Here is a 24,025-nt window from a genome sequence, read left to right on the forward strand (position 1 = left end):
ACCGAACCTTCCGTTCGGTGACTACGCTACGCTTTCAAATAAAATGTCGGAACATTGGTGCTGCTGAAAAATAATTAACACCCTCACGGTTCGAAGCTAATCTAAGAGCTGGAATGTTTTTTTCCCCGAAATGCTCTCCACCAAAACCTTCCTCAATTAAAGAACCAAACCAACACCTTTTGAGCGGGAGTTTGTGTGCGTGTTCAGCGATGCGTGATTTTTTCTTCATCCCGGCACCACACAGCACTTATGGTACAGGTGACCCACCAGCGAGCAAACCTGTCCATCACAGCCCGTCCTTGAGAGTGAAAGAGGCTTTTCTTTATTTAGGGTAGCTCAGGGGTTTTTTTGCCCTGGATTATGCGGTTGAGTTCGCCAAAACTGTACGGAATTCAAGATGAAAGTTATGGAATGTCGTTCCACCCACAGAACAGGCAGCTAACCGGGGCCAACCAACGCGGGATCGGACTGTGTGCATGCCAGCGAGTCCGAGATAAGTGTCAACGAAACAGATAAACAACGGTGTTCATCCCGAACTGCACGATTCGGGTTCGGCAGCTCGAATCGGATGAACGTAGCGACCGTGCGTTGCCTTGGTAGCATGGATTTTGTACACCCTGTTTGTGTATATAGTGCCGTGTAGGTACTGGCTACATGGCCACTTGTTGCTCAATACCTCATGGAGCAAGTATTTTCATTACATTCATTAGCTCAGCATATGCACTCTTTGTCTGGGCGAAGGATTTTATTTCCACTTCGATACACCCGTCGTTTGGATTGCTTTCAGAAATCTATAGGCATGGACTGTACAATGTGCTGGATATCCTGGCACATTGTTCATGATACCTCGCTTAACTTGAAGCTCAACAAATCCTATGCCGCATCACTGTTACACGGCGCCAGAGCATCATCCACATCGATGGAAACAGAATGGAGAACCGATTTCGCTCGCAAGGAAATGGTGAAAAGCGTTGCTTTACTTGCGAAATGACATTTGTGCCTAGCCGAAATGAAGTAAATCATTTCCCTAGGGTAAACAGAACGTGCCCGGCTCCGGCCACAACTGACCGTTCAGCTGTGTCCACGACTTTGGCAGTAGCGCGAGAAGTCGGGCCCACCCGGCTGCGCCAGGAAGTGCAAACATCGCCCTTTTTGTGCAGCAAACAGCAAACAGAGCGCGAAAAACACCCGTGACGCCATTTACGAAACGTTGTGCTGGGTCGGAAAAGGTAAACAATGTTTGGCTCGCGAAGAGCTCGCTGGCTTTGAGCGGTTAAATAATGACCTGACAGAGGGGAAGCAAACAGCACACCAAGTTGGGCAACCAATCCAATCCGTCAGTCAAACAAACGCTCTTGCTAGCGTGGCAATCACAGGAACATTTTGGTGGATTTTGGTTTGGATGGTTATGATTATCAAAATGAGTCTCGAATAATGTTCACTATAAAGACGCAAAGTAAACAGAATATCTAGGTGAAAGGAACCTAACAGAATATTAGACACAAATAATCAATTCCTTGCTGCATCTCAAGATACGGTTTAATACATCACTGCACTGAGTGTGTGTGATGTAGCTGCAAATGACTATCGTTTCAAACATATACGAAGAATTACTTTTCAAATGCAACTCTATTGCTCCTCCCACTTTATTGTTGAGGTTTGCACCATTCCTACATCGCCAGTATGGACATGTCTGAAGGAGTGTTCCCATCACAAGTATCGCTCCATCGGTATCTCTGGTATACATTAAAGCATGAAAATCTTGTTGATTGCCTCAATAGTAAATTGGCCTCACATATTTGTGCGTCAGCTACCAGGAACCAGTTTAGCTACGATAGAATGCAGGCTTATGCCCAATGAAATGAAAATAATACGTATAATGCGTTCTCACGTTACTCGTGTCTCCTCGTAACTGTACCCAACGTCTGTAATTCACTCGGTGAAATAAGCAAAAACCTTCCAGATCAGTTGAAGTAAAATGTACTATATTTTAAACAACATAGCAAATACGCACATGCACTATCCAATAGAACAACTCACACAATGAGCGTGAAAACAGAAAATATAACAAAGAAAAAAACACTTGCTCTAAACTAATCCCTCCACCAGGACAGATCCAGCCTGGGAATCTCCGGTGCCGTACAATCGATCGGCCGGTTGTCCTCATGCGGCAATGCGAATGCATCTGGCACCACATGCATCTGGTGTGGATCGCCCGCATTGGCACAGATCAACGACGCCAAGGTAACGCGCTGAATCTCCTTCAGCTGCGGCACCGTGAAATGTCCCGGATTCGTGTCCGGCCCGTTGCTGTAAAAGTACCGATCGCCGCGCTGAAACTTCGCAAACTGATTCGCAATCAGCTCGGCGAACGTTTCCCCAACGACACCACCATCCACCGGCGGTTCCAGTATTCCGCCCACGTACAGATCGACATCGTCCGGGTGCGGGTACAGGGCGCGCAGCTTCGATCCTACTTCCGGTCCAAAGTCATCGAACGAGTAGGCACCGGCCCTCCCGCTTAACCGGCGATAGTCATTGTACGGTCGAACGGCATGGTCCCGGCCACGCTGGATGTTGATGGCGGCCAGATCGACACCGTGCTGTTTGCCCGGCTTCACGTTCAGGAACCGCGTCAGGCTGGTGGAAAACAGCTCGTCCACGCTCTGCATCGGTTGACGCTGCAGCGACCACAGCAGATCGTCGTAGAACGTTCGCTCGCGGAAGCGCGTGGGATTGAGAAAGGTAAGCCACGTGTCCACTGGACCATCCTGCAGGCTGAAAAAAAAGGGCGAAGTGGTATTACGATACTACGATTGGTGGTTATCACACGAAACGCTTACTCCAGCTTCGAGGGTACAGTGGAGTGACCGAACCGGAATGCTGCGACGGTGAACTCGCTCGATACCGATGGGTTGGTGTGCGGACTGTAGAACTCACTGTACGTGCCGGGCACGGGCAAATGCAATCGATACAGCGACATGTACCGTGGACCAACCACCCTGGGCAAGTATTCACCGTAAGCAATGTGCTGCAGCTGAGCGATGACGATGCGGCGCGCCTCCTGGAACAGCGTACGATCGCTCCAGTGTGGATTGAGCTTCTGCAGCTGCCGGGCCAACCGGTTGTGCTCCCGCAGGAACAGCGTGTGTACCGCGACCAGCGAGATCAACTGATTCGATCGTCCGTCGCCCGTCAGGAAGCACATTTCGGCCGCCGGATCACAAGCGTCCTTCGTGTGGTCGAGCGGTGGCAGCTCGTTGTGGAAGCGCCGATGAAACAGTGACTTCAAACGGCCACCTTCGAGCGCCCGGAGCGCGTGCGATTGCTTGCTGTCGGTGCCGTAGATGGCCGAACCATCGATGAAATGACTTACCGCGGACAACTGCCGCCCGTGACCGACGGAATGGCAGTCCCGCGTCGGTGCCACGGCCGAGCGCATAAAGTGCAAGCAGCGTACACCGTGCTGCGAGTAAAAGTAGTCACCGCTCGACACCGGAATAGGCATGCAGCCGGGAAAGGCATCCTTCACCCGCCCAGTCCCATCCTCCGTGCAGCATTTGGCCTTCGTTTTGATCGGCTTGTTGCGCGAGAAATCGTGCGCCAAGAATTGCCCAAACTGCATGAACAGTACGTTACACGTAGCGTGCGGATGGTGCAGATCGGCAAACAGCGTGGAGGACAGTTTGCGAGCCGATGGCAGATAACGGCCAGTGTGGGAGACTATCCGTGGCGCCCAGATACCGTCACCGTACGCGGGCGGCAGCAAACGCTCCATCGGGTATCCGGCTGCCCCCCAGAGGCTGCCGCCCGGTTCGATGTTGTTGCAGCGGCCATCAAAGCGACGATAGCGCGAGTGCCCTTTGTCGCACGCCGGACCTACCAGGCAGCGCTTTGGCCGCTGAAAGTATTCTATCGCCGATCCGTTTGAGCTGGAAATGATGAGAGAAGAACAATTGGGACATTCGATCAAAAGTCGTTTCATCCATTGAAAGATTCGCGGCCTCAATTTACATGCTGTTGAGTGCCTGCCAGGTCAGCACATCCTGCAATCCTTGCTGCACCAGCTCCGATGACAGCACGTCGTCCGACAAGGGCAACTCGCCGTGAAAGGTGGCCGGCGTGTCTTCCTCCGCACTCCCGTCGTGGGTGAGAAATGTTTCCAGCTCATGGTACGCCATTTTTTCCGCACGCCGTAAAAGTTGCTCCTGCTCTTGGTACGGGAGCGTGGACAATAAGAACGTCTTTTTGGTGCCCGCCGTATCGATGACCGGATGCATCCGGCAACAAATGCCAGCAAATTCGCCATTCATTAGCGCACACCGGGGCCAGTGAGAGCTTTCCCAGCGACGCTCGGTTGGTGGCCGAAGGTGCGGTGGCCGCGAAAGGTAACGGACGATGGCCATTCGGTCGACATCCGGGCACTGGAGCAACCGCACGCAGGTACTTTCCGGTGGACATTCTAAACGAGAGGTGGTTGCTGTTGATGTGGGAAAAAGCTTATAGTATGCATATTACTGGGAGTGAGAGTATTGAGCGGAAATTAGGTTTCTGACAATACATCATTGGGCTGCAACAAATTAGTGTTTTTTGTAGAGCTTTTGACCATCAATCTGATGTTATTTCATGTTTTGTTGTACCAGGTATTTAAACTGATACTTTTATGACCGAAAAAGCTACACTGAGAGAGTTTCTGAACTGAACGTATACTGTTCTGCGCGTTACAGGCCGTTTAAGCGTTTCAATTTAACTCATTTAGGTATTTTACTAATTTATAAACCAATAAATCAGATTATCAAAGGCCCCTAGTGGCTTTTACTAGAGCCTTGATCATCCACAAATGTTGCACTTAACAAAATAAAGAAGAGCCTGTAATTTTTTCCCCTTTCTTTTTGTTTAATGTCTTGAACCAAATTGCTCACGATAGGCTTAGTAATTGGTCTAACACGTGCCATGGATACGACCCGTAAATTTACCATTAAATCCGTTCTGCAAAGATCTTCGATAGCTGTTTAAATGAACCAGAATTAATGATAATAAGATTAGATAATCCAATGCATTATTGCAAAAAGATTTCTACACGCCATCCCAAGGGTAGGCGTAAAGATTTGCAGATAAGACGGTCGCCAAGAGCATCAATGGAATAGGAAACAGGTAGCAAGAGCAGGTTTCCTAAGAATTGTCGTGGCGTCTCTGTCTATTTGTGCCTCATGGTCAATGAGAGACATATACCCATTTTCTAACATTTGCTTTTGTTTAAGGAATACTACACTACGTAATTTCGGAAGTACAGACAACACCCTATCAACCCTGTACGTTAGTTCCAACAAATGTTATATTTTAATGGAATCTGCAATACTAAAATATGTACTAAAATATGTACTAAAAATTAATTTGAAACTAACCTAACCATCGCAGTCCGAGTAAAACATTCATATTACATGATAATTTAAAATTACAAAAAATACAAAAAAAAGTTTTAGTAATTTGTAAAACAAATAGATTTTTTCAAACATACGCACGAATCTGCCTTGCGCGGAAAATGGTTGTTTTGATTTTAATGGTTTTCAAACTTTTAATGGTTTCAGGAAACTTCCAAAAGTGACGCCAAACGTAGATAATAATAGATTTTGTACCTGGAAATTATGCATCCAATCATAAGTTTTTTTTTTAAGTCGCATGCAGCATTAAAAACTCAAACAGATAAGTTTTTGTATGGGCAATAGAGTGTACTGATCGGAATCGAAAATAGCCCTCCCTTTGTGATTTTAAATTGTTCCTAGTTTCCTAGAAGTCTTACCCAAAAACTATAGTCTGAATTGAACAAAATACAACTTTCATTGTACTAAGTTCATTGTCAGCCAACTACCATCTTCGATTCAATCAAACAATCGTTCTGCTATTGGTTTCTGACTGTATTTATAACATTTCGTTGTAACGTTTCAAGACTAAATCTCCTTACTTACGTTGATTTGTACCTCATACATCAACAACAATTACTACAATAGTTGGTTCAGTGTCAATTTCTAACCCAATACCTTTTTAAACTATAGCTTCAGTGATTTTTATGATACATACATGTTGTATAATACATCATAAAATGTTCCTTGAATTTCGTGTGTACGATAATAATTTATTTGATGTCCTTCAAGCGGCCATATACAAAATAGACGGTTTCTTAGATTCTAGATCTGGAAGATATGTCTGTAGTTAACTTTCACGGTCAGTAACATATGATGATTTTCTATATTGTTTGTGCACGAAGCGTCGATCCTAATGGAGATGGCCGTGCAATCTACATTGCTACCGAATTCGGTCTCTAAAAATTATAGTTGATGCCATTCATGATGCCATTCATCTATGTATCGGGTGGTATGATCTCCACGTTCCAATCCGGTCTCATTCTGCTATGGGGGGTAATCCAAAAGTCACTGAAAGCCCAACCCCACAAGTGGTACAGGCAAGCCTTAACCGACAACGGTTGTTGGGCCAAAACAAAAAAAAAAAAGAAAAAAATATCTCCACGTGCAAAATTGCTAAAAATTTTCGTGTAGACATAAACTTATACCAATAAACTTGTATTTAAACTTATTCACTCCAATTATATAATTCAAATAATATATGAGAAGTATAAACAATACAACGTAGAATACGTAGGACTGACTATCCTGCTGTGGGGGGGGGGTCAATAAGTCAATAATCAATAAGTCACTGAAAGCCAAGCCCTCACAGATGTATAGGCATGCCTTGGCCGACAACGGTTGTTGAGCCAAAGAAGAAGAAGAACATAAGCAATACAAAATAAATCTATTGTATCGTCACCCTATAAAATGTCCATTCGTAAAAATAATTGAAATTTAACAAAATTGTACAGTTTAATGTTAATAGCTAAAGTAAATAAATGTCTTGTTATAAATTACTTATGTCGTTGCAAAACGTTCCACCAACTTGATTTAGTGAGACGTTTTATTATTTTGTTGGAAACGTAACATTCAACAACTTTAAATTTAATTCCCGAATATAGTAGCATTTTTTCTACTTTTTCTAGCACGTGCAACGATTAACAAGGAATCAATTTAATCCATATTCGTCATAATTTAGTTGTTATTACGCAATTCCAATTACTCTGCACGACAACTTTTTGTTTCATTTCACTCGGGCATTGCACCGTTAGATACTACTACTACTAATACACATACATCACATCTCCGTGCAAACAACCCGAACAAGGCACGTGCTGTCCATTGCTTACGCGTGCAGTACAATTTCTCCGAAACAAGTAAGCCCGTTCCGGAATGAGGTTATCTAAATTTATCTTTGCTCGCCAGCAAAACAAGCCGCTCAAGCACAAACACTATTGCAAACTAACAAATCGGCTTCATCGGCAGCACTTACTATTCGTTTGATTTTAACAAAATAAAAGGGAATCTCTTCCAGTGCCTGCGCATGTTACTCACCATTACCGGTGCCCTGTGCGAATAAATCATTCGTACGAGTGCCGTCACTGCTGGCCAGCGCCTCGGACGTGCAAACCAATATCACTAAGCAGAGCGGTACGGTGTAATGTTTCATTTTAAGGAAAATTGTTCCTCCCAGATCGTTGGAAGCCATTAGGCGACGCAGCGTTATTGAATTAGTTCCACAGCAGCGACGACGGAGAGAACGAAAAAAGCCATTAATTAAGGCACGATAAAAGACGAACGTCACCAACCACACGACCCTTGATATGGACCAGCGGTGCCGGTTCGTTGGCTTGCAGAACTGAAACTGGATCGGCCGCTGAAGATTGGTGTCGTTTTATTTTTTGTTTGTTCTTCTTCTTTTTTGCAACAACTCATATGACGCCTCGGCTAAAGGACGTCTAATGGTGAAGACCGACCAGCAAAAAAAAGCATCGGTCAATTTATGTCATTGGCGTCACACAAAATCGTTGGTTTTTTTTTGCAGCGATAAAATGAAAATGTTCTTTTTTGTATAATTTTTCACATTTTTTCTTCGTTCAAGCAAATAGTTAATTTAATATAATTGACATTCCATGCCTAAATTAGATCTAGATCATTTTGAGTCGGTCACACTTGTCAACTAAAACGCTGCGTTAGCCCGTTTCCGGGCGTTCCACGTCACCAGGATCGGTTCCGCCTGAAGCTTCCGGCTCCCGGTTCCAGGTCAGTGCACCGATCGCTGCAGTCACGTACGCATCGTCAGCGTCATCGCCGTCACGATGCTACCCAAAGGTGTGCTTTCGTTTTTAGTGTTAATTGTTTTAGTACAGCACTTTGCAACCGTGCAAACCACCAACGCTATCGAACAACCGTCCGCGCCCTCGAGCCAATGTACCTCGTCCCACGAAAGCTGTGTCCTGCGAGTGATGTGCGAGGTTGAACCACGTGCCCGCACAACACTCGTGCCCTGCCTTACCGCTGACGGGCTGGAAGGCGTGTGCTGCAGCGTCGCAAAGGAAGGCAAACAGCGCAAAAAACGCTCGCTGCCGTTTGAACTGACGCAGGAGCTGTTCCAGAATGCCGTCGGCGAGGGACACCGCGTCTACACCCGGAAGCTGGCAAACATCGACCACCATCGGGAGGTTATGAGGGGTGGCTCGGTCGACACGTTGGTGCGCCAGTTTCACGCACCACCCGGTGAGCCGCTGGGCGCCGAGGATCCGACGGCCTACGAAGACATGTTCGTAGCACGATCCTTTGCCAATGCGCTCAATCTAAGCGTAGCCGAGCGGCTCGACCTGCCCGAGATGACCCTTGACCCGGCGCTGCGTCGCAAGCGTTGCCTTCCGCCCCGGTCGTGCGATCCGCACGCCCGCTACCGCTCGCTCGACGGGTCCTGCAACAATCCGGTTCCGGCGCGCAGCAGCTGGGGTGCGGCCGGCTATCCGTTCGAGCGTTTGCTGCCGCCCGCCTATGAGGACGGTGTGTGGGCGCCGAGAGTGCATTCGAGCGTTTCGGGCCGGCTGCTGCCGAGCGCGCGCGACATTTCGGTAGCGGTCTTCCCGGACGTCGATCGGCGCGACCGCAAGTTCAACCTGCTGCTGATGCAGTTCGGCCAGTTTATGTCGCACGATTTCACCCGCAGTGCGAGTGTTCGTATAGGTGCGTGAAGGAATCCCCTCCCTATTATCGCTTTTGTTGAATTCAAAGATTGACTTTTTGTTTCTGTTTTCACAGGCCAGGAAGAGGTACAGTGCTGCAACGCGGAACACTCGGGAGCGCTGCGCGGCGAGCAGGCCCACTTTGCCTGCATGCCGATCGCCGTCAGCCCGGCCGATCCGTTCTACTCTCGCTTCGGCATTCGGTGCCTGAACTTTGTGCGGCTGGCGCTGGCCCGCGACGGCAAATGCCGGCTCGGGTACGGTAAGCAGCTGAACCGTGTCACGCACTTCATCGACGGGTCTGCCGTGTACGGATCGAACGAAGCGCTAGCCGCCTCCCTGCGGACGTTCGAGGGCGGCCGGCTACGGAGCAGCTTCCCAACGGGCGAGGAGCTGCTTCCGTTTGCCCGCACCCGAGCCGCCTGCGAACCGTGGGCCAAGGCCTGCTTCCGGGCGGGTGACGATCGAGTGAACCAGATCGTTTCGCTGACGGAAATGCACACGCTGTTCTTGCGCGAGCACAACCGCGTCGCCACGGCACTGGCCGCCCTGAACCGACACTGGGACGACGAGCGGCTGTACCAGGAGACGCGGCGTATCGTCGGAGCGGTGATGCAGAAGATTTTCTACAACGAGTACCTGCCGTCGATCGTGGGCCATAGCAAGGCACGCCAGTACGGTCTGCTCGACAGCCACGGGGAGCAGACGGACTTTTACAGTCCCGATGTGAAGCCGGCCGTTTTTAACGAACTGTCTGGGGCCGCTTTCCGTTTCGGACATTCAACCGTGGATGGAGCGTTTTTGTAAGTTCAATGCATGATCTCGATTGTTTTCCAATCTCATCAATTGACACTCTCCTGTCCACCAGGATCCAGCATCGCCATCGCCGCACGGAGCTGGTACCGATTCAGGAAGTCTTCCTGAACCCGTCCCGTCTGCTGCAGCGCTCGTTTTTCGACGACTTTCTCTTCTCGCTGATGGATCAGCCGCAGCAGCAGCTGGACGATTCCATCACGTTCGGGTTGACCCGGTTGCTGTTTGCGGGCCGCAACCCGTTCGGTTCGGATCTGGCGTCGCTCAACATACAGCGCGGCCGGGATCATGCGCTGCGCCCGTACAACGACTACCGGAGCTGGGCCGGCCTGGAGCGGCTAACTAGCTTCGAGCAGTTTGGTCCGGTCGGTGCCCGGCTCGCCAGCGTGTACGAGTTCCCGGACGATGTGGACCTGTGGGTGGGCGGACTGCTGGAGCCCCCGACGCAGGATGGGGCACTGTTTGGCGAAACGTTTGCCGCCATCATTAGCGAACAGTTCGCGCGGCTAAAGTTTGGCGACCGGTACTACTACACGAACGGGCCCCGGACCAATCCGGGCTTCTTTACCGGCGAGCAGCTGCGCGAACTGAGCAAGGTGTCGCTCGCCTCGGTCATATGCGCCAACCTCGACCAGGCGGACGGGTTTTCCGCGCCCCGGGATGCGTTTAGACAGCCGAGCGAGCATAACCCGCCCGTCCCGTGCCAGACGCTGGTCGGGATGGATCTGACCGCCTGGAGGGGTCACTAGCCGGGTGGGGTGAATTGTTTTATGTACTGCTTTGTAGTATGGCAGGGTGTATTTGTGTAGTTTCGTGTTTTAAATGAGTGTTTCTGGAAACACTATTTTGTAGTTTGTTGTGTTGTGTTCGAATAAAAGATGTGCTGCAGCGCACAACGTTATTAAAAAGCAGACCATTTGTTCTATGCTCGATTGAATAACTTAGTTTTGCGTTTGAAATGGTTGAAATATTGAGCATATGTTTTACTAGCCATCCAGTTTATGGATGAGTGATTTGATATTCATTGACTTTATTCTGCATATCCATTTACTAGGGCTGGAATCCAAAAACGAATTTTATTAAATATTTTTCATTGATTTCATGAAAGACCATCATTTAAGATGCATGATGTTTATGGATAATATCACTGTTTCTAGCTAGAATTCTGCATTGATTAAACAAGTTTTCTGTTCTTTTTAATAGCATTTTTCCAGGTTTCCAGGACACCCTTCTATCCAGGAATTGCGTTGGTCTCATAACTTACGAATGCGTGATTCGATATCACTATAATAATCCATAGATACTCTTTTATTTACCCTAACATCCATTCTGACGTCGAGTCGTTATCGTATATTTTACGTGACAACATTTTTTTCACAAATATTTCAGGATGTTTTGCGTTACGCAGTGTAGCTTGTTATGTGAGAGTTTATTTTCAATTCTGTTTTTAGTCCATGAAAAAAATAGATTACATGATTCCACGCCAAATTCTACAGATTTGGCGTGGGAGCAACACGATTGGTGCCGTTTCTCCTAAACAGATAAATACTTGGGCAGACCAGAATATTTTTAACGAAACAGTCACGTTTTTGTACCAAAAGTTAATGTCCTGTTATTGGTTATGCAAATGAAATGTAAAAAGAGTGAGAATTTACATAAAGAATTAGTTTCAGTTTCAGATTGCTGGGTGCGCATATTTAATAAAAACAGATCGCTAGTGTACTATGCTTATTGCACAAAAGAAAATGTCGATTTCTATAATCATTTCTCGTAATAAAGAAGACGATGCATATCTCGATTTAGGTCTACCATTTTCAAACTGGATTTTTGGCAGATAGATGAAGAGCTACAAACATTTGCACACAACCGGACACCTTTTTACTGTATGACATCTAGTACAAATGAACATTTTCATCTGCTACTGAAGAACAGGTAGTTAACGAGATATGCGGAGCAACATCACAACATCGTTAGGCGCAAAATCTTTGGTCGCAAAAATCTTGGTGGCAAACTCCTTGGTCGCGAATTATTTGGTCGAAGAATTCTTGGCCGCAAATATCTTGATCTTAAATTCTTTGGTCGCAAAATCCTTGATTGAAAAATCTTTGGTAGCAAAATCTTTGGTTTCAAAATACTTGGTCGCAAAATCCATGGTCAAAAACTCCTTGATTGCCCATGTCTATGTAGCAAAATCCTTGTTCGCCACCTCTTTGGTCTTAAACTACTTAGTCGCAAAATGCTTGGTAGCAAAATCCTTGATCGCAAAATCTTTGGTAGCAAAATTCTTTATCGCAAAATCCGTGATCAAAAACTCCAAAACTCCAGTTGCAAAATTTTTGATCCCATTTTCCTTGTTCACCAAATGTTTGATCCCAAAAGTCTTGGTCGCAAACATCTTGATTGCATCATTATTGTTCTCAACTGTGTTGGTCTCAAAATTGCCACACAGATATAGATTCCACAGACGCAAAATACTTAGACGCAAACTCACAAACGCCAAACTCACAGAGTCAAAAAAATCCACGGACGCAAATCCTTCTTCTTCTTCTTTAGGCACAACAACCGCTGCCGGTCAAGGCCTGCCTGTATCCACTAGTGAAGTGGGCTTGGCCTTCAGTGACTTTTTTTTGCTACCGTAGCAGGATAGTCAGTCCTGCGTATGGGGGCACGGTCTATACAGGGCTTGAACCCATGACGGGCTTGTTGTTAAATCGTTCGAGTTGACGACTATACCACCAGACCGGCCCGGACGCAAATCCACTGGCCTTTAAAAATAGTAATCGATGCAAGGCGATAGATAATTTGATACAATTGTGCAAAGATTTAGGGAGCTACTTAAAATTTTAACCACTTGTTGTGTAAAATGTTGAATACCTGTTTTGCATGGAAAATAAACCGAATTAAAACTGAATTAATGTTAAAGTAAGGAAAAATGTAGGCAGAATTATTGTCTTCTTAGAAAATCCAAAAAAAAATTTCAATCCAATTTTGTTATTTTGTGTCCCGCTTTCATGTCATGAATTTGTCTGGTCAGCCAAACATACACATCGAACACTCACATAGAAACAGGCGCTACTCGAACTGTTTCTATTGTTGGATGGTTATAAAACAACAAAACACTTTTAAAACGAAATATTCTTTCACTGTAGGACAGTTTCTACTTTTATTGCAAAAAGTGAAGACAAAAAAATCGGAAAAGGATTTTTTGAAATGGAATGGAGTTTCATTTGGATTATTTTGTAGAAATTAGAAATTCGAATTTGTATATACCTCACACATACACCTTGACATCCTTACACATACACCTTTTCTATATGTACATCTTGTTTGTGCGATCACACCTAGGTTTAAGTATCTCAGGCAATACTGTCAAATAGAGATGTCATTCGTGATTGAGCGCTAAAACAGAAAACACGCAATTCTTCAGCCTTCAGTTAATTCTTCCGAAATTAAGAAAGATTACAATTCAGAAGTGGGATAAACCGTTTGTGCCGAAAAATGCTTACAAAAGAGGAACTTCTTTGTGCTTTGGAAGTTGCTAACATCGAAGTGCCTCCGAAAGCAACTTTACCACAACTACGCATGTTGTACGAGCAAAGTGTACCGAAAAACAAAATGGAGGAACAATCAACCCAGAATTTCATTCCTCAAAGAGTGTGTGCAGATGAAGACGAAGTGACGAACAATGGAAACCACGTTGCAGCAGCCGCCATCTTGATGAAAGACAAAGCTGCTCCGACATCTTCGACGCAAGGTGCTTCATTCGACGCAACTTCTCATCAATTGGAATTAATGGCGCTACGAGCAAAAATTATGGAAATGGAACAGCGGCAGACGTTTACGGATGGTCGATTGGTTCATCCCGAGGAGTTGAAACATTTGATACCGGAATTTTCTGACGGCCTCGGTATCAATAAGTGGATCAATACGATTCGCTACAATAGCGAATTATATGGATGGCAGGATCGCACGATGCTTTTATATGCAGGCAGTCGGTTGACTGGAGCAGCAAGCGAATGGTACAATGGCTTCCGTAACACTTTGAAGACATTCGACGAATTCGCTGACACAATTAAAAAGGCTTTTCCTGATCGCTGTAACGAAGCCGTTATTCATAGCCAATTAGCATCGGTCTACAAGAAAATTTCTGAGTCGTACACAAGCTATGTATACCGAGTAAATGCGCTGGGAATGTCAGGCCACGTGAGTGAGGAGGCTATCATAACTTATGTCATCAGAGGACTTTCTCGTGACCCTCTCTATGATAGCCTTGTGACCAAGGATTACCGCGATATTTACGACCTGATTGATAACATTAAGCGATATGAATCCCATCTTCTGTTGCGCAAAAACCCAGAACGCCGCAGCCCATCTCACATCAACACCATTTCCCCGAGACCGATTCCACCAAGACAAACGACGACAGAACCTCTTCGATGTTATAACTGCTCGAATCATGGACATCATTCATCGCAATGCACACAACCTCGCCGAGCTCCGGGTTCCTGTTTCCGATGTGGTAGCACATCACATGTCATTCGCAACTGTCCTGTCCCAGATAGACGTCAACTAACGGTTGCTGCGGTACAGGGCAACGACAATGAAACAGCGCATCTAGATTCTGGGGAAAATGGAAACTTCGTTCAACTTGAGGCCTATCAGGAGGTAAGTGTAGCTTTTAAGAGAAACAATGTTTGGAGCCCAGGGTTAATTATAACATCTCTTTTTGATTCCGGTAGCTCTAAAAGCTTCATAAATGAAGCCATTGTTCCGGTTACAAAACTAAGCGCTCCCCAACCAAGTGGATTTCGAGGAATAGGAAATGTGAATTTACAAACTCTTGGAACAGTACAGCTAAAACTTAGTTTTCGTAATCAAACATTCATTCACAATTTCTATATTTTACCAAAAAGCTACATGTCCCTATCCATGATAGTAGGGAGAGATTTGTTATCAGAATTTAACATCACACTCGCTCAATTCCGTAAACATTACAGCAAACTTATGCTGATGAATTTAAATAAAGATAAAATTCTGAACTTAAAAAAACCGGGTTTTTACCATAAGCTCCAAACGTTGGGTCTTTTACGTAGTTCGATCCAGGCTCCCTTACCAGAGGTATGCAAAGATTCGAAATTGTCCGATCCCAATATTTCTTCAAAATTCATTTCGATATCAGACAAATCTGAACATAAACAACAATATGACACAACTTTTTCTGAAATGTGTTCTATAAATATTAGCGATGAGGCTAGCACTATAAATGTTGGAGAACATCTTTCTAAAGAACAAGGCATTGCTTTAAGATCAATAGTGTCCAATAATTACATTAATTTTCCGGATAAACATATAATACCATCTGCTCATAAAATGCGAATTAGCTTAACTCATGATACTCTTATTTTCACAAAGCCTAGACGACTTTCTTTCGATGAAAGGAATAAAGTAAAAGTCATTGTGAAGGATTTATTAGAGAAAAATATAATAAGACCCAGTAACTCTCCTTATGCTTCCGCACTGGTACTCGTTAGGAAGAAAAATGGCGAAATTCGTAAGTGTGTCGACTACCGACCTCTTAATAAAGTAACAATCCGCGACAACTACCCGCTTCCACTCATAGAGACGTGCCTAGAACACTTGGGCAATAAAAAATTCTTTACGTTACTAGACCTAAAGAGTGGTTTTCATCAAGTGGCAATGGACGAGGATTCAATTAAATTCACAGCGTTTGTTACTCCAGACGGCCAGTACGAGTACACGCGTATGCCCTTCGGATTAAAAAACGCGCCAGCTGAATTTCAGCGTTTCATTAATACAATTTTGCGGAAATTCATCGAGAATGAAAAGCTGGTTGTATACATTGACGACATTCTCATAGCTTCTCAAGACTTTAAAGAACATCTTGAAATAGTTAGTGAAGTTTTGCATACTCTACGAAATAATGGGTTGGAGCTACGGCTTGATAAATGTAAGTTTGCTTACGATGAATTGGATTACTTAGGATACAAGGCCAATCATTCAGGTATATGTCCTAGCGATAATCATGTAAAAATTATCAAAAACTATCCTGTTCCTCAGAACACAAAACAGGTACAACAATGTTTAGGTCTTTTTTCGTTTTTCCGGAGGTTTGTTCCACATTTCTCTAGTATTGCAAAACCACTTACTAATCTTTTGAAAAACAATGTTCCATTTATTTTTGATGATGAGTGTAAAAAAGCATTTGAAACACTCCGAGATAAATTGATAGTAGCTCCGGTGCTTGCCATATACGACCCTAAACGCGAAACTGAACTTCACTGTGACGCAAGTTCGATAGCTTTTGGTTCTGTGCTTTTGCAAAAACAGGATGATGGTAGATATCACCCTATTTCGTATTTTTCCAAAACCACTTCGGCTGATGAAGCTAAATTGCACAGCTACGAGCTTGAAACATTGGCCGTTATATATGCGCTCAAACGTTTCCATACCTATGTACACGGCATTCCAATAAAGATAGTGACTGATTGTAATTCTCTGGTAGAAACGCTTAAAAATAGAAATTCGTCCGCAAAGATAGCACGTTGGTCACTGTTCCTGGAGAATTATAATTACATTATTCAACATCGCCCTGGATTAGCAATGAGTCATGTAGACGCATTAAGCCGACTGGAACATTTGGCTGCCTTCGATGATGTTGATATTGACTTCCAAATACGTGTAGCTCAGGCTAGGGATCCGCTTATCCAAACTCTGAAAAAAGAGTTAGAGACGACGGATGTCGAAGGTTACCAATTACAAGACGGTATTGTATTCAAACGATCACCTTCTAATAGGCTAAAATTATACGTGCCAACAGAAATGGTTAATAATCTGATACGATCAATACACGAACAAATAGGTCATTTGGGAGCCGAAAAATGTTGCAACCAAATAGATCAGAATTATTGGTTTCCTAACAGAAAAACACGGATAATAAACTTTATAAATAACTGCTTGAAGTGCATTATTCACTCTGCTCCATCTAGAGTAAATAATCGGAACCTTCATAGCATCCAAAAAGAACCTTACCCATTTGATACCTTGCACATTGACCATTTTGGACCGCTACCTACATCATCTTTAAAGAAAAAATACTTATTGGTAGTAATAGACGCATTTACGAAATTCGTTAAATTGTATCCAACAACTTCCACTAGTACAAAAGAGGTGTGCAATGCTCTAAAACAATATTTCTCTTACTACAGTCGACCTAAAAGAATAATTAGCGATCGAGGTACATGCTTTACTTCAGCCGCATTTTCCAATTTCCTTTCTTCTCGCGGAATTAGCCATGTGTTGAATGCCACAGGATCACCACAAGCTAATGGTCAAGTGGAAAGGGTCAATCGCATTATTCGTCCCATATTGAGCAAATTATCAAATCAGACCGACCATGTAGATTGGGTGACCCATTTGCTATCTACAGAATACGCTCTTAATAATACCATTCATTCGTCCACTCGTTTTTCCCCTTCTATGCTATTGTTTGGTGTTAACCAACGAGGCCCTTCAGTAGATATATTGACCGAATATTTAGAAGACAAAAACAAAGCATTTTCAGATTTAGAAACTATACGTGCAGAAGCATCATTCAATATTTTAAAATCACAACAAAATAATGAGAAACAACATGCTAAACACCATCGCCCTGCTCCCGTATTCAATGAAGGAGAGTTTGTTGTAATTAAAAATGTAGATAACACACCAAATTCAAACAAAAAACTCATTGCCAGATATAAAGGTCCATACGTTATCCACAAACGTTTACCTAATGACAGATATGTTATACGTGATATCGATGGAATACAAATGACGCAAATACCATATGATGGAGTGTTGGAGTCGGACAAGTTGAGAAGATGGATAGTGCCTCTGGGGGGAGCTTGATCGGAATATGTTCATAAAGCTACACTTAAGATTAAGGGTAGGGCTATACATATGCAGGAAAAATTGAGGTCAATTTCTCGTCAGGATGGCCGAGCTGTAGAAATTAGAAATTCGAATTTGTATATACCTCACACATACACCTTGACATCCTTACACATACACCTTTTCTATATGTACATCTTGTTTGTGCGATCACACCTAGGTTTAAGTATCTCAGGCAATACTGTCAAATAGAGATGTCATTCGTGATTGAGCGCTAAAACAGAAAACACGCAATTCTTCAGCCTTCAGTTAATTCTTCCGAAATTAAGAAAGATTACAATTTAAAAAAATTAAACCTCTTGAACGTATTAGATTTTAGCTCTCTACTTTTCTAAAATATATACATCAGTCTTAAATGTTCAAAGCTTTAGCACAGGTTTAATCTGCAACTGATTTTTTAAATTTAAAATATTTGACGAACTCAACTGCCTTTTATAAACCACAACAAAGTTCTGCGTAGTTTACATGCTCTTGAGTTGAATACTTGCGCGATGGAATGTCATTGTCTGCGCCGTTCGCTCAAATCAACGTAAAATAAGACCAGAGCCGAAGACAGTGATCGTGGTTGCAGATGTAGGACGGCCGTAACATTAGTATTTTCCGTTTAATACACCGTAAAGTGTGTTTATAATTACGTTCAAACGTTTGCCGTTCGAAAAGTGAGTCAAAAGCATCATCCCAAGCCCAAGCAGGCTATGGCTGCAGTGTTGTCGCAGCAATCTGCGCCATCCGCTCAGCTTTGCGGTTTTACGCCCGACTTGTTTGGCCGCATTGCATTCCGGTAAAGGGAACGTTCCTCCTAGAAGGTGGCGTTTGAGTACGGTGCATTACCGGTGCATTGTGTTGTGTTGCAGTTAGTGTGAAAAAGATTCCCCAGTTGGTGAGGAAATCGGTGAAAACAGCGTTCGCAAAATCGATGTCACCCGTGGCAACCGTACAGCGATTGGCATTGGTTCCGTTGTGTAGGTAGCGGTAGCGCTGGTAGCGCAAGTGTGTGCGTGCAGGCGCGTCCTTCCGTGAAGCAAACTACACGTGTAAGCAAGCGTACGCGTTCGCTGTGTGTAGCGTCGGCGTGTGCTAGTAGTGGTGTAAGGTTGTGTGCAGCGAGTCAATGGATTCCGTTTGCATTCCCTTGTGTGTTTTTTGTCTGCTTCAATAACAGTATCCAGCGAAGACAACAAGGTGTGCCACGACGGTGAAGCGCCGTGTTTGTTTATCGTGCGATCAGTAGCTGGGTGATGTGGTGTATTGAAAGGATGCAGTGAAAAGTGCAGCTTTTTGCCCGTTGCTAAGAAGAAAGGTGCAAAGCATTCCAAAGCACAGCGTTCATCAAGTGATCATACAGCGAAAAAGGTGAAACTGCTAGTGCATTTTCTACACCAGCAAGCATAGTCGTGTTGTGTATGTGTGTGTGTGCGGGTCTGTGAAAAATTGTGCTGCAGCATCATCACAAGCTGTGCCAAATCAGCTAAAAAGTTTGAAAGAAATTCCATTATTTCGCGTCATTTTGTTCGAAGGTGAACAGCTCTTGCAAGAGACCGCTTCTCTTGCTGTGGCGTTTTCACACCGTTCGAAGAGTGCCGATTGCATCAGCAGGCCCCGTGGGTCGTGATCTGCCGTGTGTGTAGCCAAGACGAGAGCGTGATCGATTATCTTCCGCACTTGATCGACGTTGTGGCAGTGTTGGTTACACTGTGTGTTCGTCCAAGTGTGTCCGAGATTCCACGGAGAGCTGCTCATTTACATTCCATCACACATTCCTCCACCGTCAATGCCACCGTCGCCGTTCGGAATAAGCTAAGCAGGTAAGATGGGGAGAATTTATTGCATTTTTGCGCAAATCTAGCCCGTTAAGGGTGCTTTACTATTCTAATCATTCATATCGTTCTACCTGTTGCAAATGAATCTCTATCTGCATGTTGTTTTACCTACTTTGACGTCAACTTGAATTGATAATTCGCTTAAATGCGTGTTATGCTACTCATGTTGCTGCTGATGTTAAGCCTGCAGGACCTGTTTCATACCGCTGTTGGCATCTTCCATGTTGGCCTTGCTCGGGGAATCTTTAATTCTGTGCACAAAGTGGTTTCGGTGAATGTGCCTCCTCTATCAGGAAGGAAAACACACACGCTGCAAACAGGTTTTCATGTTTTGGTTTCGGTGTGGCGGTGGCGGTGCCACCTGCCTGCCACGAGCGCTACACAAGCGTATTCGCAGTTGTGTGAAGTTTGAGTTTTAGGTCACCGATTTACGTTTTTGTTGTTTTCGGGCGCAATTTCAAGGGCAACCTGTGCCTCTACCCTGTAAGCTTTGTTCTACATTGAAAGTTTTGTTTGTGTGTGTTAATTATAAGCGTCGGTGTACGATTAAAATGTTGCCATACATTTTAAGCTAAATTATATATTTGTATCAACAATCGATAATGTAATTAAGAAGTTCTTAAACGAATTGCAGAAAGTTACACTTTAAGGTATCATCCATACAATACGTAAGATTAAAAAGAACTGCTTTGAATATCCTGCTTTGTTGTTGTTGTTGTTTTTTTTATAACCAATGGTCTTTATTACATTTTGAATTCTTCTTCTTCTTCATTTGTCACAACAACCTTTGTTAGTCAAGGCCTGTCTGTACCCACTGGGGAAGTGGGCATGGCTTTCAGTGACTTATTGTTACCATAGCAGGATAGTCAGTCCTACGTATGGCGGCACGATCTATTATGGACTTTAACTCATGACGGGCATGTCGTTCAGTCTTACGAATTGACGAAGTACCACCAGTAAGGTCGGCCTTACATTTTGAATAAAATGTTCTTACATTATTTTCTTGGTAATAATATATTATTATTCAAATTTTAATTGAAAGACGGCAAATGAAAATAAATTGTAAATTGTAAATTGTAAAGAAATATTTTATAAATTCACTAATTGTTAGTCTGCATCTCCACCTAAATGTAAATTCAATTGACGGCACTGTGTATCAAGCAATGCACTTAACCATCTGTAATTGTTGGAAGTAAACATCGACTTCAAAAGTCCATGGTTTAAGCTTGCTAGTCGTCAGATTAGCACCAGGCCTGCTGGTGGATCCGCAAACAACACCCATCTTCCCTCGAGAACAATTGCACCAACAGTACACACAAGCAAGAACACCTGTGCAGCTTGGTATTCCTTCGTGCGCACGTACACCAACTTGAGCAACAACGGGAACGCGCACTCCGAAGAACTCCAAGCTAGCTCCCTTCCCTCAAGAATTGGAGAGAAATTGCAGGAACATCGAAACGAAGATATTGGCGCACACAAGTACAACAACCTTTTGCGTTTTGTTTCACTCCCCTTCCGACTGGTTGGCTGGCTGGCTGGCTGGCTGGCTGACTGAATGTCTAACGTTTCCCGGGCGATGGCCGGGATCGCGCGCCCATTTGCTGCACTGGACCGGAACCGAAGCAAAAACGCTGTGGTTTTGTGCCAACCGCCCACATTCTGTTGTCCGTCCTCCCCTCTTGGGAGGGAGGGTAAGCAGGAAAAGCTGATACCAGCGCTTGGCGCTTGGCTATGAGACAAAAGGAAAAAAAAAGATCGCGAAGATCGTGAAAAAGAGTGTCCATCCACCACCAACCCCCGCGAAGAAGTGTTGGAATAGTAAAAGGAGAAGAGAACGAAAATACCGCTGCGCAATAGGCTAGTGGACAGGGAAGAGGGCAAGAGAACGGAGCTATGGAAGGGAAGGGTGACGGTGTGCTGTGGTCAGGCTTTTTAAAAACGCATTCGAAGCAGAAAGCGAAAAACGGGGTGTAAAAGCGACCGGGACGCGAGCGAGATAGCACTATAACGGGGCTCTCCCCCGTTGCTCGTTCGGTGACTCTTTTTCGCAACACACACACACACACACACACACATTAATAGGGCCGTTAAAGAAAGGGGAATATTGTGGAGGAATGCGTGTTGGAGAGGGTGTGTGAGTGTGTAGGGCGTGAGTGGACGTGCACGTCGCTGACAATGTGGTAGTGCACTCAAATGACATGATCATCGTCATCGTCATCAGCGTCATCGACATCGCCGCCATCGAAGGCAGCCCTGAGTTCTCACCCCACCACACTGTTGTGCCACTTGTTTGGTTGCTATGGAAGTTACTTGACTCTCGTACGCGCGCACGTACTCACACACCGAGAGACCCACCTGGCTGTGCGCAGGTATGCGTGAATACGGTCGTCAAGGCACCTCGTTGCGTTGTGCTTCACACACAGGCTGAGGAGAGTGGTTTGAGAACCCCTAACGACGTTGTAGGGCAGTGGCAGTGACAGCAATGGCACCGACACGGCAGGCTCTGGAACGCGGTGCGAGCGGTGTTCGTCGCTCAGTTTGGTTCGAGCGACCGTCGACGCCAGGTGAGCCGTGTGCGTGTGTGGTGCGCCCCGATAGCTTGTTGATCCGATCGTGCAATCTCGTCCAGTGCGGGGAAGAGCTGTGTGTGTAAGTGGCAGGAAGGTGCGTGTCTCGCTTGGCTGTTAGATTAAGGTTCGCGAAAAGAAAGCAGATACAGGCGCAGAGTGTCGCGCTGCCAGTATATGTGTGTGTGTGTTTTTGGTATTATCCTTCTCTCCTGATGTGACGCGCCGCGACGACGAGGATCGTAAAATGGCTACCCTCGGAGGAGGTACTGTTTGATTCGCGTGATCATCATCCCCGGTGTGGTGTACCTGTGTATCGCCTTTTTTATTCAAGGTGTACAGGGATCTGTGTCCGCCTGTGTGTGTGAAGTGTGATTCTCTTTCAAGGTTCTCTGCGCTTTGCGGTACATTCCCCCCGACCGTTCCGCAGCAGAGGAAGACCCTCGAGGGCGATGGGTTTGGGTAAGCGAAGGGAATTTACCGAAAAAAGGAAACAAATATTTTGGAAGGTTGTACATTGTCCCCGTCCAGACATGCACCCCGAACGCCGTGCCATTTGAAGGGGTCTTGTTAATTGTTCTACCTTCGTTTTAGTGTGGTGTGTGCGCGGTGTGACAATCGTCGAGGGTCCGTTGTGCGCGAAGATGCTGTATGTATAGATGTGTATGTGTGTGTGTGTGTAATAAATATCTTTCATTTTTTACAACACGACAAGTCCCATTGCATGTTCCCGTGTTCGCGAACGGGCAAAGAAAGAAGGTCCCTTGTGTGTGTTCCCTCTTTCTTTCTCTCTCCTTTTCTGCCGTCTCTCTTGGTGCGCTAAAAAGTGGCTCCGCCTGTAGGTGCTTACGCGTTGTTCGCCATAGTATGATTTTTCGCCGTTTTTTTGCTCTCTCTCTCTCTCTTCTCTCTCCACGCAGTTGCAGTAGGGTGTAGTGCGGGGTACATCTGCGGGGTGCGATAGTGCTATCCCCTGCTTTGGGCAATAAAAGATTAGGCAAAAAAAAATTAAGCCCCCTTTTGGCCAAAAGATGACGGCAAAGTAGAAGGCCTGGTTTGCGAATCTCTTTCGTGTGTGTGTGTCTCATCTCTGCAGCTTGAAACCGGTGCGAATAAAAGAAGTCGCCAGCACATCGTTGTAAAGAGTGAAGACCCCTGTGTGTTTGCGTATATGGGAGTGTGTGTTTGTGTGTGATTGTTGCAAAAATAGTAACAATAAAAAACAAGGTGCCTAAAAAGGCACACCAAAATAAAAAAAAGCTACGGTTGACCTGCTCGAAGGGTAAGAAAACTTCGCCAAGTCGTGGCGTGCGGATGGTGTGGCCATTACTGCATCATGCGGTGACGTAGAGTTGTGTGTTGTGCTCTCAATAGTTGCTTTCAAGCGTGAGTGAAACTTCATTCAACCTCCAAGAAGCGAGAAGAGGCAGAAAAGCGCCAGAAAAAAAACAAGTTATTACAACTGCCTGGTCGCAAACGGATTCCGGGGGGCCGTGAATCAACGGCAAAGAGCACACGCCTGCATTCCAGCGAGACAACAAAGAGGAACAGCGAAAAAGACACAAAAAACAGTGCGTCTGCGTCTGCGATCGTGTGTGCCGGGAATGAGTACGCGTTGAGTGTATACGTCATCGTTCGCATCATCATCATCATCGTCATCATCATTCAAGATCGTGCTTTGGGTGAGCTATAGGGCTCCGCTGCCCCCGGGAGGAAAGCATCCAATCACACCACTACACACAACGAGCGAGCGAATGTGTGCGAATTGGGCG

At 45.2% G+C, this 24,025-nt stretch overlaps 4 protein-coding genes across 10 annotated transcripts in view; 3 read left to right on the top strand and 1 right to left on the bottom strand.

Annotated features, from left to right (window-relative positions):
* Nucleotides 1–1,968: 1,968 nt before the first annotated feature.
* On the bottom strand, nucleotides 1,969–7,893 carry LOC1270890 (chorion peroxidase-like). The gene is made up of 4 exons (XM_309590.6): nucleotides 7,458–7,893; nucleotides 4,015–4,480; nucleotides 2,844–3,932; nucleotides 1,969–2,778 (listed from the first exon to the last, which is right to left on the bottom strand). The coding sequence occupies exons 1-4, from the start codon at nucleotides 7,609–7,611 to the stop codon at nucleotides 2,094–2,096; spliced, it is 2,394 nt and encodes a 797-aa protein (XP_309590.6). The 5' UTR covers nucleotides 7,612–7,893; the 3' UTR covers nucleotides 1,969–2,093.
* Nucleotides 7,894–7,939: 46 nt separating this feature from the next.
* Nucleotides 7,940–10,827, top strand: LOC1270899 (chorion peroxidase). The gene is made up of 3 exons (XM_309592.6): nucleotides 7,940–9,104; nucleotides 9,180–9,906; nucleotides 9,972–10,827. Exons 1-3 carry the CDS (start codon nucleotides 8,222–8,224, stop codon nucleotides 10,663–10,665), a joined length of 2,304 nt encoding a protein of 767 aa, XP_309592.5. The 5' UTR covers nucleotides 7,940–8,221; the 3' UTR covers nucleotides 10,666–10,827.
* A 2,329-nt stretch (nucleotides 10,828–13,156) lies between these two features.
* LOC133391569 (uncharacterized) lies at nucleotides 13,157–18,093 on the top strand. The gene is made up of 2 exons (XM_061646621.1): nucleotides 13,157–14,581; nucleotides 14,656–18,093. The coding sequence occupies exons 1-2, from the start codon at nucleotides 13,415–13,417 to the stop codon at nucleotides 14,659–14,661; spliced, it is 1,173 nt and encodes a 390-aa protein (XP_061502605.1). The 5' UTR covers nucleotides 13,157–13,414; the 3' UTR covers nucleotides 14,662–18,093.
* A 274-nt stretch (nucleotides 18,094–18,367) lies between these two features.
* The window catches only part of LOC4577117 (afadin), a 62,894-nt gene continuing 57,236 nt past the window's right edge, over nucleotides 18,368–24,025 (top strand). For 2 of the 7 annotated variants that reach the window (XM_061652829.1, XM_061652835.1), the window contains exon 1: nucleotides 22,151–22,350. The gene's annotated coding sequence lies outside the window, so the exon portion shown is untranslated. Of the gene's footprint in view, nucleotides 19,672–22,150; nucleotides 23,936–24,025 lie in introns of those variants that run through there. The other 5 variants (XM_061652831.1, XM_061652836.1, XM_061652830.1 and 2 more) reach the window with 5 other exon arrangements.

This window comes from Anopheles gambiae, chromosome 2 (genome assembly GCF_943734735.2).
Source record: "Anopheles gambiae chromosome 2, idAnoGambNW_F1_1, whole genome shotgun sequence".
In the NCBI taxonomy this organism is placed as follows: domain Eukaryota; kingdom Metazoa; phylum Arthropoda; class Insecta; order Diptera; family Culicidae; genus Anopheles; species Anopheles gambiae.